The 19,150-nt window shown below is 52.1% G+C and overlaps 1 protein-coding gene across 1 annotated transcript in view; it reads left to right on the forward strand.

Moving 5' to 3' along the window:
- Nucleotides 1–7,875: 7,875 nt before the first annotated feature.
- The window catches only part of OXSR1 (oxidative stress responsive kinase 1), an 87,922-nt gene continuing 76,647 nt past the window's right edge, over nt 7,876–19,150 (forward strand). Inside the window, exon 1 of the mRNA XM_048062313.2 lies at nt 7,876–8,095. Coding sequence (XP_047918270.1) covers nt 8,026–8,095 — 70 coding nt within the window. The 5' untranslated portion in view covers nt 7,876–8,025. The remainder of the gene's footprint in view (nt 8,096–19,150) is intronic.

Raw genomic sequence — 19,150 nt, forward strand, 5'->3', positions numbered from 1 at the left:
CGGCGGCCAGCTGCTTGTTTCACCTGCGCCGAGAGCAGAGGGGCCGGCAGGCCAGGAGGTGCAGGATCCAGGGGAGAAGAACCCCCAGTAAGAACGTGAGGGCTCCATGGTATGAACCCAGTGGGGTTTGCTGATGAAATCAACCCCCCGAGGTGACAAAACGGGTCTTTATCCACCCCTTAGGGTGAAAAGTATGGACTCGGAGGAAACGTGTTCAGGCCCACGTGGGCGTTACGACAAAGTGACCTTTCACAAACTTTTTTTTGCAGCGTTTTTCTGGCTCCAATCTGCGGCTATGCTCGCCTTCTGTTGGTGTCAGCAGAACGGATCTCGGAGCCGCAAGTCCTGAGGTGCTTAACTGCTTGTGTGCCAGCCCGTGATCTGTCGCCTCGGAAACAAAAAGTGACATGAAGATGGGAAAAGTGGGTAAATGAACCTGAAAATCCACGTGCTGGTCCCCGTCCTGCCCGAGCCATGGCGAGCCACGAGGGCTGCTTCAGAGCAACATTTGCAGAAATGTTTGGAAATCTGCTAGAAATTTGAGGACTAAAATGGACATTGGCCTTGAAGCGTCAGTGTCTCAGCATCTCGAAAACCTCATACGGGTATGAAAAGAACCCAGTTTTTCAGTATCATTAACGAGCTTTTGAGATCTTTCAAAAGAAAGGCAAAGAAGAGAAATATCATGGCTTTCACTCCAAAGCTATTTCCTCTAAAAATGAATATCCCCTGTTTTTCCTAACAGTTATTCTTTAGCCTCCTTGGTGACTTAACCTCTCCTAGCACTGCGTCTGGCATCTGGTTAGCTGCATTGTTTTATCGAGCGCTGGGAATGGAAGCTTTTAGGATCTCCTCTCTGAGCTCTCAGAAATCTCGCCTCATCAGCATGCTGCTCTTGGCAGGCGGCTTTTTCTTCAGCTCCAAGACATGCATATTGATCAGTCATTTTCTTTTGTTACCTAGCATCTTGTCATCGATTTTAATTGTTGGGTATTGAAGAGGAAGCATTCAGCACACGTAGAATTGCCGGCTAGGAAATCTTGCTTTCTGCACCTCTCGCCAGACGGTGCGCGCAGTTAAACCCTCAGGAGCCGTGGATCTCTCTCTCTCTCTCCTAGCAATCTGCACAAATTATGCAGCAGTCGATTTTTTTCTATTAAATCAATTTCTGATCCTCTATGACAGCTTTCCCTGCCGCCTGATTTCACACTTCAGCAGTTTGTTTCTGAGGTGCCATGCGGGATTTTTTTTTCCTAAGGGGTGGTGACGGTAGTGCATTTAACTCACAGATATGTTGCTCGTGCCTCCCCAGTTCCCTTCTCCTACTTAAACGATTTGTACGGCTTCAGGTGACTGCAAATGAAAGGACTCCTACTGAGCCTCCTTCTTCATTTCTCTGTTCTCCGGGGAGGTTTGAGTGCTTTCCTCATTACCGAGACATCAAGATGCTCAAGGCATCAACTCCCAGATTCTCGGGGATCCAAACAGACCTCAGCAAGAGCACGCAACTGCAAAACGGCCTCGGATTTTAGATGACATGACGCTTCTGGCTCTTCTCTGGCTCCTTGTCAGTCCACAGGGCTTCTCCTGAGTTGTTCCCTGAAACTTCCTCTCCTGCTGCTGAAGTGGAGCAGCTTCTCTAAGACAAAAGCACAGGTTGAGCCTATGTCTGATGGGGACATGAATCTTCACATGCCCATGATGCAAAATATCAAAGCAGAGAGCTGGTGGCATTCATTAACTCTTCTTCTTCCTGCAAAATACCTTCTTTTACTTAGATAGTTCCTATCTCCTGCGCTCTCAGAGAGCTTTCACTATAAATATTTCCTGAAGGCTCTGTTTGTAAGGACAGTGGGATCCTCCTACTGTCTCCCTGATTCTAGGTTTTCCTTGACTTTAGCTACACGAAAAGCCATCCTATTTTTGGCAGCCCGCAGTCAGTGACATAGGAATTCATGAGCAGGGAGGAAAGGATGTGAACTATCCAAACAGATTTTTTTTTTTTTTCAAATGAGATCTCTTTACATTCCTATCGACATAGTAATAAGCAATGAGTCACTGTTACACTGAACTATTAAACTATTATTGTAAACTCATGTCATTAGAATCTGTTAATGTGAACCACTAACCTTGCTTGGCCTCGGCGTAGCTGGATTCAAGAAGATATCATCCATTTATAAGGGTAAGAACAATATTCCCTTACACTTCTCATTCCCAGATGGCAAAAAATAAATGAAATCTTATTCAACCCTATCTTTTCTATTTCTAGGGTTTCTCTTCTCACTGCCTTTTAAAGTGAATTCATCTTGCTTCCTTGTGACGTCACAAAAGATGTTTTATTTTATTTCTTCAAAGTTTGCCAGCTGTAAATGGGGCAGATTTGGCCTGGGCACTCCCAGCTGCCAGAATATCCATACAGTATCACCTGAAAGCAGCAGTTTCTCTTCCCAAAGACTGCTTTCTTTGTTCAGTCCTGCCACGACCAGCCCTCAGGATACGATGTGAGTACCCAGGGACACTCAGGACTTCTTTGCTGCAACAGCAAGCGGCAAGGAGGCGATCTGGCATTATTAAGCTGATTTCTGTTAGGAGTTTTATCTGTATTTTTATAGAAGAGTTTTGCTGAATAATAAAATGTCTGAAATGGTCTTAAATAGAGGCACACCCACAATGCTTGACGTAACAGAGCCAACAATCTTTGGCCTCTCTTCATATCCTACAAACGAGGAGTCCGTCCAGGTGTACCCGCTTGTGCAGCAGGGTTTGGATGCTTGCATCAGACTTATGCTGCACTTTTAATGAAGAAGAGAAAAGCTCTAAAACGCATTCTTATTCCCCCTGTCCTGCTCAGCTGTTTAGCAAATGCTTTCTGATTTAGCCTCCACAGAAAAGGCCAGTGGGAAAACCATTCTGTCCTGATAAGCTGTTCCAAAGAGACAGCAAGATTCCTGGGGTTTAAGGAAGTACGAGCAAGAGAATTGTCTTTCATCAGCTTCTTTAAAGACACAGCATTGCTGTAAGCCAGAACAGGGCAAGAACCGATTATTAAATTGTGGTTCAGGTATGTGGTAATCAAGATCTTGTCATAATTATTTCTTAAACCTAGTATCAATTTTATATTAGATTTAAAGGAGACAGCAAAGCTGTAATTTCTTAGAAGGTTAACTGGCTTGCAATTTGTACACTTAAAAAAAGCATAAACGTTGAAAAAAGAGTAAGGAGAAAAAAACTGTGTTGTTCATAAGCTCTTTCCTTGTTTCCTAATGCTTAAAATCTGGGGATCTTTCAGTGGAGGAAGTGAGAGAACGGTGCAGCGTTTCTGCTGAGAGGCCGTGGGATGGGATAAGGAGCGTGTTTGCAGAGCGAAATTTGGTTTCAGTGCACACGCTGTAAGAACCAGAATCCACCTGTTGGAACCGGGCCTTCAGCTACTTGACTTCAAAGTGACCTCAGAGGTGAGTTTAAATGCCTTAGCTCACCGGCAGTGAATGGCGGGGCGGAGGTGCCTGGTGCTACACGGGCCCATTTACGAAAACCTGTCGGTGTGGTTTAGACTGGCACTGGGTTCGTGTTTTGAAAACAACTACTATTAAAGACTTTCTCCAGTCGGAGGCTTTTAAACCACTCCTCCTTACTCCACTGCACGGTCCTGGGCAAAAATGCCATGAAAAATACCCGGAGACAATGTGCTCGCCTGCCTTTGCTACCTCGTTCTTTATTAAATAAAGCTGCTATTGGATAGAGGAAGATTCCTTCAATAAACCTGAAAGTATTTCCACGAAGAAAGAATAGCAGGCAAATTTTGCAGGGAAACAAGGTCAGGCATTCTGCTTGCCGATGCACACTTGTGCTATTGTGAATGCAATAATACAGGCATTGTTGGGCTTCCTCTTGCTTTAGTAACCCGTGCCCGTACCAAGCAGTTCAATAAGCACATTAACTGCTATTGTTTGTAGGAATCGTGGTAGCTAATGCACAGTCACTTACAAACAGCGGTTTATGGTGCCCTAAAAAGCTTTTAACTAGAAATGTGGCAGTAAATGCCGTGGCCCAAAACACTACTGAACTGTGACACTAAATGCCTCTGCATGACTGTTCTGAAAGAGCGGCTTCAAGTTCAGCCATACCACGAAGCAAAGAAGCTATTTGAGAGGCTGCATGAATAGTAAGATGAAATCTGCAATGCCTTGATAAGCGAACGAGTTCAGACTCGTTTTCTATAATCCAAGTGTAAATGAAATTTATTTATGGTTGCACTTATGACGATGATAAAATGTATTACCAATCATCACGGATTTTACAGGTACTAAAGGCAGTAACTTCTGTGCACTAAATGTGAGAACCACCACTCTATCCATTAAACATCACTTTTATGATAGCCAATATTACCTGAATGGAAAAAAAAGGCAAAGGGCTGGGTAGTGCCAGTAAGTTTCATTGAAACAATAAGTCATTGGCTCACAAAGGCAGGAAACCATGTGCCTTACGAGAATGAGAGCATTTGGTGCATGCGTGTGTGTGCCTGCCTGTTCTCGCTACCTCCAGAGGCTCAGGGCATGTCGATGAGGAACATGTGCCCCGGGTGTCAGAAGAAAGTCTTTCTGAGCTGCAGAATCAATGGGAGGTGGGGACTGCCCGCTCTAATCGTTGCGACGTTTTATTTTAGTTTCACTCAAAAAGTACGGGAAACCCAGGTGTGAGAGCTTCCCTTGGCCTGCAGCCTTCCTACCTGAAAGAAGTCCGGAGTTTTTCCGCTTCTTGGTCTCTCCTAAAGCCTGGAGGTGGATACACAGGAAACTGTTTTTCCACTTCAGATTTCTACTAAAATGTCTTGTTATTACAACAAACCACTTGATTCAGCAGCACCACTTCACAGGCTGTTTTATAAATAGAGACGTTTCCTCTGCCCTGAAGAGCTTACAACCTACACGAGACAGACAAAATACAGCAAATCAGGAAAAGTAGGATGAGCAGAATATTAATGGTGAAACAGGAGAAGGTGCTGCTTGAAGGTGTGAAGTGGGCTAAGGATTAAGATCTTCGTGGAAGACAGCTCCCTTTTTTCATCCTTCATCAGACTGCCATTGAAACAACTCGCTGAATGAACGAATGAGTGAATGAATGCAACAGCAACGTCTGTTCCAAAATGTTCATTTAAAATTTCATTAAATGGTCATTTAAAAAATATTACAAAATCTGTGGGATCCAGATTTTACACGAATGAGAGATTTTGCTGTAAACATATAGAAGTGCGTATTTCACTGCAGACCTGAAAAGTGAAAATACCCCATTCACTTGTATATGTTCAAGTGGCCACTGGTGGTCTCGTCAGTTCACATTTCAGATCTTAATTTTGATCAAAGCCCGTGCTAATTCATAAAGAACGGGGTTCATTGTGGGCCTAATCCTGTCCCATTGATCTAATTCAATAGGAGCTCTAGCGCTGCCTTCAGGCGGTGATTCTTCTACCTAAACCAAGAGAATTCAAAATATGATTCCGACTCTAAATAAACACTGTGGTAAAATTAGGCATATGTATCACTGTGGTTAGAAAGGCTTAAAGCACGCGCTTAAATACTTTCAGGATCAGGGCCTCTGTCTTTTTTTGTTGCTGATGCCTGGCTCAGATCCTTTTTTAACATGCTGTTACTATCAGAAACATGACACTGGGCACCTGAGCGCATGCTCTGGGGTAAAACCTACTTTTAATTGCTACAAAAACTGCTTTTATAACATAGTTAAAAGATCAGAGAGACAGTTCCAAGCAGTAATTAAAGCATATTTAGCAAATACGCAATATTGCTTGGCAGAGGCATGTTTAACGCAGGCAAGTAGGAAAAACGAACAGCTTTTAAGTTGAAAGCTCTGCCTTATGGACAGAGACCATCTTTGTTCAGTGTCTGTAAACTGCGCCAAGATGGGCCTGTTGGCCTCTTGCATCTGTAGGACAGAAAAAGACTAGGAAGAAGGAGATGTTGTCCTGTGTTAGGTTGCACAAGTGAAAATACTGGAGTCACACCATGCATTTGGCAGGGTGCTATGGCCCTCTACAAAGCCTGGTTCATCAGAGGCATCTCAGGAATTTGTCCTAATAAGCTAAAAATATGTGTAACTGATGTTCTTTGCCTCACAGTAGCATCTCCTGTCAAGCTATAAGAACAGTGACTGGCGAAGAACAATGAAACCTGACACAGAAATCCCAAATCTTGCCAGATTCTCCTGATGAATATTACTATGCCTGGCAATAGCAAGAGATGCAGTTTTTTATCTGTTTTATGTCAGTAAAGAATAAATCACCAAACTGTAAACACTTTAAACCTAAATATGTAGACAGCGGCCTACGTGGGTACCAGTTAGTCCCGTATTCCTCATTCTTTTAATTTTTATTTTTTTAACACTTCATGTATCCAGATCTCCAGTGCTTCAGCTACAGACATTTGAGCCATCAACTACAAGGCAAGGGTGTTGGATTTATCACCGAATATTGAAATTCAGTGGAGCTTGCAGAAACACCTGGCAGTGGGAAACCTTAGAATTGCATGACTTTGGAGGCGGGGAGGGGAAAACCAGACCTCCTGACCCCTTCATACCCCCGGGCCTATTTTTAATTGAGGAATGTGGATCCCAAAGCCAGGGTGGGGATGAAATGGAGGTGGGCGATGCCGTGGGGCCTGCTGCATGCAGCCAGCTGGGCCTCAGGGCTGACATGTCCCTCTGCTCCCAGACCAAGCCCAGGCAGGGCAGTGCCATCGCTTTTCACACACAACACACACAGGTCACCAAAAATTGGCATTTATTTGGTATCCTGTGTTTGGTTTTGGGCCCCTCAAGACCAGAAGGACATCGAGGCCCTGGAGTGTGTCCAGAGAAGGGCTTTGAAGCTGGTGAAGGGCCTGGAACACAAGTCCTGTGAGGAGCGGCTGAGGGAGCTGGGGGTGTTTGGTCTGGAGGAGGCTCAGGGGAGACCTCATTGCTTTCTGCAACTGCTTGAAAGGAAGGTGTGGGGAGCTGGGGGTTGGCCTCTTCTCACAGGTAACTAGTGACAGGACTAGAGGGAATGGCCTCAAGTTGCGCCAGGGGAGGTTCAGGTTGGAAATGAGGAGACATTTCTTCTCAGAAAGAGCAGTCAGGCATTGGGACGGGTTGCCCAGGGAGGTGGTGGCGTCACCGTCCCTGGGGGTGTTCAAGGAGAGGTTGGACGCGGTGCTTGGGGACATGGTTTAGTGGTGACACTGGTGGTAGGGGGATGGTTGGAGCAGACGAGCTTGGAGGGCTTTTCCTGCCTTAATGATTCTAGGATTGTGTGAAGGTGGATAAGCAATGTGTGCCCCCCCTACCAGGAGGGTTTCTGACACCCAAACACAGGGGATATCCACGGCACCCACCGCAGAGCCCACCCTGAGGCCTGCCCAGGGCTGCCTCCCCTCAGGGCAGCCCTCAGGCACCCGAAGGCCCTACGGGCGTAAGGACCCTGCAGAAGGACGAGACACGATTGACAACCCTCTCCGCCAATAGAAACCGCGGGTTCGGCGGCCAGCAGCCAATCGCTGCTTGAAGTCCGGTTTAAGCACGGCGATCCTCCCGCTTATTCTCCGAGGGAGGGGGGAGGATGCGAGCGGCCGCCATCTTGTGTGTGGCATCCCCACCCTTCCTTTCCATGCCTTTACCACCCCTTACTACCCCTTTCTCCCCCAGGCCTTTCCGCGCGACGTCCACCTCCGAAAATAACACCGGCGAAGCGAACCGCGGCGGCTCCCTTTTTTTTAGTCCGGATTAACCGAAAGGAGGGGGAAGGGGGGGGGGAAGCGCCACGCTCAAGATGGCGCCGGCGCCGCCCCGCTCCGGCGGGCGAACGTGGCGGCGGGTGACGTCAGCGCGCTCTGGGCATGGGCAGGTGGAGGGAGCAGGCAAAGTTTGGCCGGCGGTAACGGGAGGCGGCGGCGGGGCCGGGCTCGGGGCCGCGCCCGCTCCTCAGGGGGTCCCCCGGTACCTCAGGGGTCCCCTCAGCCCTCGGGGGCCGCAGCCATGGCGGAGGAGCCCAGCGCGCTGCCCTGGTCCATCAACAAGGATGACTACGAGCTGCAGGAGGTCATCGGTGAGGATTGGGGGGGGGGGACGGGAGGGGGGGGGGACGCGAGGGATTTGGGGGGGGCACCCACGAAATTTGGGGGGTGGGAGCCCCCCCCGTGGCTGGGGGGGGGGGGGCTGTGGGGTCCCCGCGTGTCGCTGTGGGGCGTGGGGGGCGTCGTGCTTTTCTCTCAGGGCCACGCAGAGGGGTGGGAAGGTGCCCCCCCATGTTTTGGGGGGGGGGGTTGTGAGGGGGAGATGCCTCCCTGTTTTGGGGTGAGGGGAGCTGCCCCCAGTTTTTGGGGGGGGTGTGTGAGAGAGGGGGGAGCTGCCCCCCCCCTATTTCTGAGGGGGTTATAAGGGGGAGCCGCCCCCTTCCCTTAATTTTTGGGGGAGGTGAGGGGGGAGCCGCCCCCTTCCCCTATTTTTTGGGGTGGTGTGAGGGGGGGAGCTGCGCCCTTTCTCTAATTTTGGGGGTGTGCGTGAGGAGGAGTTACCCCCTTCCCCCAATTTTTGGGGAGGGTGAGGGGGATCTGCCCCCCCCCCCCCGTTTTGGGGAGGACGAGGGGGGATTGCCTCCCCTATTTCTGCGGGATGTGTGTTAGAGGGGTGTCTGGGAACCCCTTTTTCTTTTTGAGGGTATCCCCCTGCTGGGAGGGAGGTGTCTTGTAGGGGGGTCTTCCCCTCGTTGCAAAGGGAGGAGGGGTTTGGGGGGGGGTCTGCACCCCCCCCTCCTCGTGCATCACAGCGGGGCTGCAGAGATATGGGGTGGGTTGGGGGTCAGGGGTGCCCCTGGGGGCTCACCGCCCCCCTTTGGGGGCACCGAGACCATCCCGTGCCCCCCTTCTTTAGGGGGTGGTGCAGAGGGGGTGCTCCCTCACCCCTCCGTCTCCTGCCCGCATCGGGCCTGAGGGTGCCTTGGAAGGAAACCCCACGTCTCTCCCCGAGCAGCCCCGTTCGTTTTGGGGGGGCGCCTCCTCCCCACGCAGCCCCTGGCCTCTTCGGAGCTTCGGTCCCATCGGGGGAACGCAGGATTTTTGCGGTGCCGCCGTCCGGCCTCTTATCCCGGCCTTTTTTGCTGCCGCCGTGGATTTTCATTCATTGTCCTCTCGACTCGAGGCCCCAGCCCTTGCTCTCCATTAAATGATTTTTTCTTTTTTTTTTTCCCCTCTCCTTTCACATCAAACTGCGTGCTCACCCGAGGCCCCCCCCAGCTGTACCGATTTATTGCCTGCCCCGACCATTTCTTTTCAGGGGGTTTGTTTGAGGGATAAGCCGCTTTAGGGCCGGGATGTGACCCGGCCGAGGCGGTGCCACAGGTGAGCGTGAGGTCGGTGCCTCTCCTGTCACTCTCCCGGGGCAGGAAATAAAGCAGGAGGTGGCAGGGCAGGCTCCCGGCCGAGGGCTTGTAGGAAAGAGGTTAATTTTTAGCGCAGGATTTTGTCGAGTTGCTTTTATTTGAAGTTTATGAATGACGTGGTGGTGTCGTGCCCAGGCCTTGCATCCCTGCCTAACGGGCAGCCTCGCTTTCTGTCAGCGAGGGTGGGAGAGTTTGGGGAAAATGCTGCCTTACGAGATTAAATTCTTGGCATTGTTTAAAAGTAGGAAGGAACTAAAGCTATTGGGGGGGGGGGGGGGGGAAATCCTTCTGGAAATCCCTGTTGCTCCCTGGGGTCGGGCTTTGTCCTCTCCCTTTGCTCGGCGGAGGAGCAGCGAGGTTTGGGAAGGGTTCGGCCCCCTGTAGAGGGAGATCAGCCCTTTGGGAAACCAAACGCGCCCTGGGGATGACGATGCTCAGCCTCTTGGAGCAGCAGGAGGGGGGCAATACCCCACCAGGCTCCGAGATCGCCGGGAAAGGGACGGTTCCCTGAGTGTAGGGTGCATCCAAATCGCACGAAGGGCGCTCTGGGAGCACAAAGAGGGGATTTGGGGTTCAGCGTGCAAGGCTGGGTGAGCCGGGCTGCCTCTCCGTAGCCAGGGAGCGGAGCGGGATGGGAACAAAGGGGGTGCGAATGTCCTTCTGCTCTTAGGAGAACTTGCTGCAGGAGAAGCACATCCTACAGCCCGAAAATGCGTATCCGGCCCCAAAACGCGCATCCTACAGCCCCAAACCGCACATCCCCCAGCCCCAAATCCTCAGGAGGAGGACGTAGCCGTCGCAGCCCCGCGGTCGCTCCCCGAACTTGGGCGGCGGCCGGGCAAGCAGCCTTTCGCTCCTTCCCCTGTCCCGCGAGGCGACTTTCTGGATGTTGTCTGCTCATTGAAGGCTCGCGTTGGCACGCCGGAGCACACACCGTGCCGCGTGGATTGCAAACATATGGTTTCTCTTTTTAACTTCGCCATCCCCGCCCTCTTCCCCCCCCCCCCCCCCCTTTTACTCTCTTCAAACATCGGCGTGCCTGCCAGCGGCCTGGATGGAGATGTGACGCAAGTTTCCTAGCACGTATATGATTTGTGGGACAAAATGTCACCGCGTTAACCGAGCTGGGCCGCTCCGCGTCTCCTGGAAGCCTCGGGGTTGGTTTCTGAGCTCTCTTGACTCGTGCAGAGCCGTAAAAGCTCTTTTTGGCAGGGAACAAAGAGAGGACCCGGTGTGGGAAGGGATGAGCCTTGCACTGGTGCTTTTAAAGGATTTGTCTTGTTTCCCAATGAAAAATGTCTCTCTTTAAGCTGAGAGCCCGCCGTTCAGTGGGTTACCGGCTCAGGCATTTTCCCACCTCAGAAAAAAGGCGATCCACGTGCAGCCGAATTCCTTAATTTGGGCTGGCTTTGCCTGCAGGTAGCACCGCGTGGCTTTCCCTTAGCGTGGAGGGCTCCGCGCTGTTCCAGTGCGGGCACAAAAGAGCATGTTTTGTAGCTGCGGAGAGAACTTCTCCTGTAAAACTGCCCTCCTCGTTCGGGCTAATACCAAGAGGGGGGAAAAAAAACCTTATTACTCAGCAGTGGAGGTGACTCACGCCGTTATAAAGGTATGGATTAACGCCTGCGTTTATTATGCCTGGTTAGTGGTGGGGAGTTACTGCTGAGTCGCCTCCCGAGGCTTAGATCCCTTACGTTGCGCTGAACGAAGGATCAGAGCCGGACTTCGGCTTCCAAAAAGGCTGAAAGGGAGGTGGGTGGAGAGGAGAAGTTGTGGAGCGTTTCCGTGGGACGTACGCGTGGCTGGCAGATGAGTGCCGCCCCTGGAGATGGCTGAGTTTTCCTCTTGAAAGGAAAAAAAAAAAAACACGCAGCCCGTCTGGGTGGTTGTGAAGGTGGTCTTCCGAGTGTGACCTGCATACAAATGACGGCAATCCTCTTTTCAAAGGCTGAAAAAAGAAAAAAAGATAAATAAGCAGATGTGTGCTGCTCCGGGACGCGCGCACGTGGTTCCCTCGCGTCCCAGCTCCTGCTGGAAGCGCTGGTAGCGGTACCGGAGCGGGTTGGAACTGGGTCGTTCTCGTTTTGCTGCTTTTTTTCGGGAAGGTGAGAGCCGTGCTGGCTGGGGCCGCTTGATTTAGGAGCATCCTCTCTGCCGCGAACAGGCTGCGCCAGAAGCAGGAGATAAACGGGCGCTGGGAATTCTCCCTTGCTCCGTTGCTGTGCCCTTTCTCCCCCGACAGATTCCTTCGCAGTCGTGAGGACGACACAGGCTGGGCGAGCAGATGTGGTGGGAGTTGCTTCTCCCCTCAGAAATCAAGCCGACATTGAAAATGGAAGCGAAGACTCACTAAACGATTAGCTTTTTTTAATGACTGTGGTTGAGAGTTGGGTTTTGTCCGTGAACGCGGTGCTCTTCTGCAATCTAACGCTTAGTTTTCCAGCCGTGATTTCCCCAAGCCGTACACGTGAGCGCACGTATGCCCGCGTGGGAGCAGTTCTCTTTTGCAGGTATGTAGGAACTTGAGAGCTAAAATTTGGGGAAGCGGCAAGCTTATCAGCGTATCCGTGGTCACCCTGTGCTCGGGAGCTAGCTCCTGTACTGAATGCGCAGCCTCCGAAGGCAGAGCAGCCTGTAAGCACTCCCCAGGTACAGCTGAAGCCCCTGTATGGCCAGACGGGGGTGAAACGGGAGATATTAGCCCAGTGATAACTTTTTAGGTTCCTGTTTTGAAGCCTGGTGCTGATTTACCCACGGGTCCTCCGTGCTAGCAGCAGCCAGTTCCCCACGCCTAAGCGTTTTACGCCCGTTCGAGAAACTGCGGTGCACTCCGTGAAATACAACTACCTGAAAACTAAATCAAGCGTTCGGGCTTCGGTCTTGGTGCCATATGTTTTGGCTTAGCGTTTCCTCGTGGATTCCCACTCCTCCCCCTGAGCCCGGCCAGACAAATGGGTTCCTGCGGCACGTTCCCAGCGCTCAGGTGGGTGAAGTCACCGAAATGCTGGCTCCGTGTGCTAGCCGTCAGCTTGTTCAGCGTAAAGCTGGTGGAGAAGCCTTTTTCTCGTTCTGTATTATGGTAAAGCTGGCATAAAATTAATCCTGGGCAGACGCGGCTCTGTTTGGGAATAAATAACTGGCTTGCTAGCAGCCCCTCGTGGTGCTTGGTCTGCTTGGGCACCGACGCAGATGATTTGGGGTTCCTCAGCTCCTTGGGCATGGGTAAATGCATCTCCCCGCTCGCTCCTGGGTGACGCAGCAGGCGGGTTTCTCCTGCATCCCCGCTGCCTTCCCTTCCGCTCCTTGGCACCTCTCTTTCCTTCAAGACCTTTGATACCGGCGGGGCCGAGCTGCGTCATTCCCCTGGGAAGCAAAAGCAGGCGGCGCCTCGCTGCGCGCGTACCCCCCGCGTGGTGCCTCTGCTGCGTGCCCCCGGATCCGCCGGAGGATAAAACGCCGGGGGGAAGCGGATTGAGGCCACAAAAAAGACGAGCGTCGGTGCAGGAGGCTGCCTGGAAGGAGTACGTGGTTATTAGAGGAGCAGCGTGGCAGCCGTCCCTGCTGAGCGGAGGGGAGGGCAGAGACAGATCCCGCTGCTCTCAGCTATTCTGGGGCATTGAGGGGGGAAAAAAAAAAAACCCATACGAGGTGTTACACGTGGAAGCAGTTCGCACTTCCCCGGGGCTGCTTTCTGTACGGCAGCTGCTTCCAGCGCCGACTGACGTTCGACACCCGAGCTCCTCGAGAAAACCATTCAAAAACCATTCAAACAGCTTCGCTTTAACCCGAATATCTCGGTTAGAGACGGCAAACCTGGCTGTGCTGGGGTGCTGAGCACACCTGGGGGGTGCCCAGGCCGACAAAACCCTGCCCTGGGGGCTTCTTCCTTCTGCCGCTTGCGCCCTCGGAGAGGAGCAGCTCTCCCCTGGTTAACCTCGGCCCCAGCTATTGTGTTTGGCGGCGTTAGCAGCTTGCCCACCAAGCCGGTGGCTGGAGATGGGATCTTTTTACCCGAAGCTTGGAGCCGTTTTAAAATGACGGGCAGCGGCGCTGGTTGCTAACTGTGTTAGCAAATTACTTAAAAAAAACAAACAAACAGAAAAAACAAAACAAAAAAAACAACTGCGTTTTGGTCAAATGATCTTGGAAGGTTTCCCTTCAAACGGACGCTATCCGTCGTAAGTCTCCACGGCAGTAAATTCAGCTGCGGACATGCGGACGGGGCGCTCGTAAGCTGGGCGTTATTGAACTCTCTTAATAGGAAGAGACAGACTTGGGAGCTCTGTGGGTGTAGAAGAATAGCTGCGGAGCCCTGGAATCCGGTGTTGCAAAATCCCCGAAATATCAGGCTCCTGGCGCTTTCCAGACGAGTTTCGCCTGTCGTCCTGCGCTCCCTGCCCAGCGGCGATGCGGCGACGGAGCCTGGCTTCCCGGGACTTCGCCTCGAGGAGTGCAGATGGGACGTTTCTGGCAAACGGAGCTCCGAGCATCTTGCCTGGAGTCACGGGAAGTCCCGGAGGCAGGGCTGGGTCCCAGCCGGGCGCTGCGGGGTCTTTATGGGGTCACCCTTTAGTGGGAGAGCTGTGGCACCCCTACTAGGCAAAAGTTAAGTGTATGCTGGTGAAGGGAGCCTTCCAAACAGCAAAATCAAACCTGTCTGATGTGAGTAACGTAAAATCAGCGTGCCAAATAATATAAATATGGCTGGAGTTCATAGGGTTGCAGGTACCAGACGCGGTCAGTGGTGTGGTTTCAGCATTTCTCACGCACAGACGAAGAGACCGACGCGGGTGTGGGGTTCGCTCAGCTGCAGGTTTGCTCTGTTGGGATGTCTCTGTCCGTCCTCTGCCTTCAAGCACTGCTGATGGGGTTCTTGGGTCAGCCATCCCAGGCTGAGTATCCCTTGTTTCTAACCAGATAATTCAAGCAGGTGGGGATCTGTGGTGATCCGAAGCGTAAACTGGAAGGATCCTGTATTTTTTTTCCCCCCCCGTACACAATAGCTACAACATCCAGCAACATTTTTTTCGAGCTGTTTCTTTCACCACTCCCCAAGGTTCTCGAAGATCATTGTTTCCTGATGTGAGTCACCGCACGCAGACTTTTTTGCTTAGCATTTTTTTTTATGTGCAAGCAAGAGAAATTCCACACTGAAAATAAACTTGGTTGTGCATCGACCTCTACCAAACCAGGCTCTAACTCGCCTTGCAAGGGTTTTGTAGACCTCTTCAGTTCTGCACGCTCAGAAGTCTGCAGGGGACGGCTGTCTTCGGCAAGCCGTAAAAGCCTCGCAAATCCCATCTGTGGGTGAAATGCAGAGGAAAGCCAGAGCGCTGATTCACTTTTTTCACCAAATCATCAAATTAGCTGGAACTTCCCTCCGTGTATCCATTAAAGTTTTGTGCTGCGTGCTTGTGAAACAGCACGTTGAGCACCTTCTGACTTGGTCAAATCAAACTGCCTTTCTGCTGGAGTACAGAAAAGCTCCCGTGAAGGAGGTTTTAGTTCCTTGCCAACCTTCAATTTTCATCCGTTATGTCTCAAGAGCTACTGTTTGTTTTTTTTCTTTTTAAGAGGAGGGGGAAATTATTTCACTTCTGAAACTTCTGCGTTTTGTGCTGCACCGACTTTATAGCAGTCTCCCAAACGAGTATTTCCTTCGGGCAGGAAATGAGCCTGTGTAAATTCGTCCTGGAGAGAAAAGGTCCAAGCAGCTGTAAAAAAAAAACAAAAAACACAGAAGTGGGAACTGAAACACTTCAGTGATCCTCTTGCATCGTAGTACATTCTCCTCGGGTTTTGCCAGAATTGGCGCTGCTTTGTGGCCCTGATTGGCGATCTCAGCATCAGCTCTGCTCTTTTTTTTGCTGCTAGCACCTCGCTATTAATAAAGCTGCGTGGGAGGATGCTCTGCTCCTTCCCTTTTCATCCCGGGACTGGGAATGAACGCTGCGGGGTGGCACTTGGCCCTTGGGACCCCCACCGAGGAGTCTGCTGGGGAGATGTGAGCGTGGGGAGCTGTGGTGGCCTCTGCCCGCGTGTGCGTGGGAGGCTTTCGGTTGCCTTTTGTCCTAGGTCAGGTTTAAGGCTCATTTTTATTTTTTTAAGGCTCATTTTTTTAAGGCTCATTTTTGGTCTTCGGTGGGTTATAAATCCATTTTCTTGGGATCCGGGGTTAATTCCAGCTCTCCGAGGAGGGAATTGTGAAAACGGTGCGGAGAGTAGTAGAAAAGGGTGGTGTTTGAGGAGGGGGAGCAAGCCGATGGCTGATGAGAGCACCTGCAGAATATTCTTCCTAAGAAAATCAGCTGGGAGCCGTTGAGGTGAGTGGGGCAGACAACAGCACCCCTCATTTTGGGTGTCTCCAGCTTGAGGCAGGCAGCACGACATTGGGCTGTCCCGATGGCTGAAACCTCGTAAATTAAAGAGGGCGCTTCTCGTCCCGGGGTGAACACCTTTCCCGCGAAACCCCCCGGGATGGATTTCATCACGTCAATTTTCAGACCAAAACCAGAAAGCGCCTGTCGCTTGCGTCGCCGAGACAGGGCTCGAAAGGCCTCCCTGGGTCACGGCGCCCGGTTCCCTGCTATTGCAGACGCCGAATCCTGCAATCCCTGTAGCAAACTAATGAATGCTTGGGTTTGAACTGGGGCGTGGGGGAATGAGGGGCGCACGTTCGATTAACCGCTCGAATCTCCGTGCGACCCTGTCGCTGCTGCGTGAAGCAGCCGCTTAATGGATTCCCCGCGACAGCGGGAAGGAACAAAGCCGCCTCTTCGTAGCCCGCTCTACGGCTCCGTGTCTGTCTCCTGCTGCTTGCTTTGCGGCCAGGCTCCTTCAGGCGGCTGCAAACGTCTTCTGGTTTGCGAGTCCTTAAGACGTGCCAGTGGAAAGCGAGGCCTTTGGGAACTTGGCATCTTCTTTGCCCTCACCTGCAAGAACTTCGCAAAGAAGTGACCTAGGAGGTGGACTTCTTTGTGTCTCTGACCTCGTGAGTTAGTGCACCACACGCGTTGAAAGCTGAGGCCTTCACGTCCGTACCTTCACGGCAGTAAAAAACCCTCGCAGAGGATGCCAAGTGCTGCCTAACACCTACCTTGGTGTTAGCGGCTCAGAAATACGTGGTGTGGACTCCCGGCAAACTGTGCTTCTCTGGAAAAGGCGGCTGGAGCACGGACTGTTTTCCTCTGGAACAACTCATCGGTGGGAGTCTTTATTTGGGCAGCTGAGAGCCTGATGGGCTGGCAGCCTGAGGTATTTGCCCAGAGCCCAAGATTCCTGCTCCTGGTGGTCAAAGAATGCCATTTCTGACCAGCGGGCCCATCTTGGCTGCTGACTGCACTGACAGAGGCAGAACAGACTCATTAGATCGAGCTATTCACTGAAAAGAAAGGATAATAGCCTTCGAGAGAGGACATAGCAGATACTTAAAAGCTTATTTACCTAAAATAGCCGCTGTGCTATCAAACGTCTGCACCCTGTGCAGGCAGATTGTTCTGTTCAGCGGAACCCAGGCCAAATAAAATATCCTCTGCAGTCGACAATAACGGCGGAGACAGAGTTCAGAGATGGAGGTTGGGAGGGAAGAAGGGGGAGAACGCCAGCTTGGCTCCCGCGGCAGGGCTGCGTTTCGAGCCTCGGTAATACCCGCTGACAGCCAGCACCGTATTTACATTGCTGGGCGCACCGTGAAGGCAACTGACAGTGATTAAAAGGGAAGGCTCGACCCGCTCCAGGAATATGGCTGTGTTTGGAAGTGGGGTGGTTGAGCCCTGCTTTCCGTCGCGTGGCGTTAACGCCGCGTGGCTGCGGTGCCCTTTAAATTAGCCAGAGATGCTGGCGCCCGATCAAATAAATATAATTGGTTCGAAACCGAAAAATCTAATTTAGGCATGCGAATAGCGTCTGAAGTAAACGCCGCGGGTCGCGCAGGGCTTGGGTGACTGACCCCGGGGGGCTTCCTGGGGTTCCTGGCCTGGGGAAAGGGGGCCCAGGGGGGGTTCCCCAAATGGCCCGGGCTCCTCGTGGCGTCCGGCGGGTGTTTGTGTGGTCAGCGAGGAGCAGAGGGGCTGGGTGAGGGTTTTGTTGGATGCCTGGCTGACAGGCTTCACGTGGCCGCTCCTGTTCCTCGCCCTCCATCCAGTCGTGCCCTGCGTTATATAGCCAGGCCAGCTGTTCGCCCCAAAATGATGTTACACCCGTTGGAGGAAGCACCCTTAGTCCGTGAGGATTGCCCGAAGGTGGAACGCAGGCGATGGATTTCTGTCCTCAGGGCCTTAGAAATCAAAAGAGTTCCCAGAGAACAAGGTGGGGCAGAAACGTCCCCAAGACTCCCTCCGTTTCTGCAGGAACCTCGGCAAGGAGTTGCGCAGTTACCACAGGCAGTTCTTGCCGCGGTTCAGAAATAAATCAGACCCGTTTCTTTACAGCCTGGGGTCGCAGGGAGATGCACCAAGCCGTGGCTGTTGCCAGGCGGTTGCTGCTGGCTCTAAAAATGCTGCTGGATTTGGCGCAAGGGACCGGGTACAGGCTTCTCTTCGTCCCCCTGAGCTCGAGAGCGGGGCAGTAAGCCTGACAAGCAGCGCCGGGTGTTTCTGGACGGAGGGACCGTCGGGGGAAGCACGTTAAAACAACGCTGGCACCGCAGCCCCATCTTTACGGGGTTACACCGCTGGAGGCCTCCAGGCTCCGACCCCTCGGAGCACAATGCCTGTGTCCCAGCGGCACTGTCAGCAGCCAGAGCTCTCGAGACGGGGAGTGACTCCCTGTCAGCAAGTTTACACCCCGTTCAAATATTTGGGCTGGTTCGTGTGTCACAGGCGAGTTTGGGAAACGCGGTTCTCGTTTTGTGAATTTCTTTGAACGTGCAGGATTAGCGCCGGAGGATGAGCTGGCTGCTGCAGGTACTGGTGGGAAACGACGAAGGGGAGATTCTCGAGCTTTGGGGAAACGTGGAATTGTGTTTTGGAGGGAAATCCTTCGTACGTGAACGCAGTTGGAAATAAATGGCCTTGTAGCTTGCAGAGAACTGCAGGCTGCGTGGGCTCTGGCTAAAATGCCCGGAGGTCGGTGCCGAGACGCACCTGCAGTCTAACTGAAACAAGCATTTCCCAAGCAGTGACCCGGCTTTGTCCCGTTCCTCCTGCCAGTTCCTTCATTAGAAGGTCTAGACTGTAGCTGTCAGGCACGTTGGTGGGAAATAGAGGGATCATTTGTGCCTAATCCCGTGCCTGAGCACATCGCCTGCCCTTTCAGTCTGTGTCGTGTCTCGGTGTGGGAACCCAGCGAAATGGTCACAGCCATCAGCTGCTCCAGGGGGGAGCGAAGGAGCAGCGGCTGTACTGCCTTGGAGGCGCGAGCTGTGCCATCCCGTAGGGGGTAACGGGGGGGTTTTGACATTGAGGACGTGGAAATGCAAAGGGTAACATCTTTAAGGTGGGGTCGAGTTGTTCTTTTTGAGCTTTTTTCTGAGAAACTCTCGTGTAAGTGTGAGAGTTGGGCTGCTACGCCTGCCTGCAGGGCTGCTGCACACACTTAGTGCAAGTGTCCTACTGTATAGTGTGAGATAAAGATGTAAAGGTGTATCTGTACCTCACTCTATATAATGTGCTGGGATATATACGTATAAATGTATATATATAGTCACTGGGGCTTGCTGTTTTTCCTCCACCCCCCAACATAAACCTTAAAATTGGCTCCCTCACAACCGTTGTGTTAAATCCG

The sequence above is a fragment of the Anser cygnoides genome, chromosome 2 (genome assembly GCF_040182565.1).
Source record: "Anser cygnoides isolate HZ-2024a breed goose chromosome 2, Taihu_goose_T2T_genome, whole genome shotgun sequence".
Taxonomy (NCBI): domain Eukaryota; kingdom Metazoa; phylum Chordata; class Aves; order Anseriformes; family Anatidae; genus Anser; species Anser cygnoides.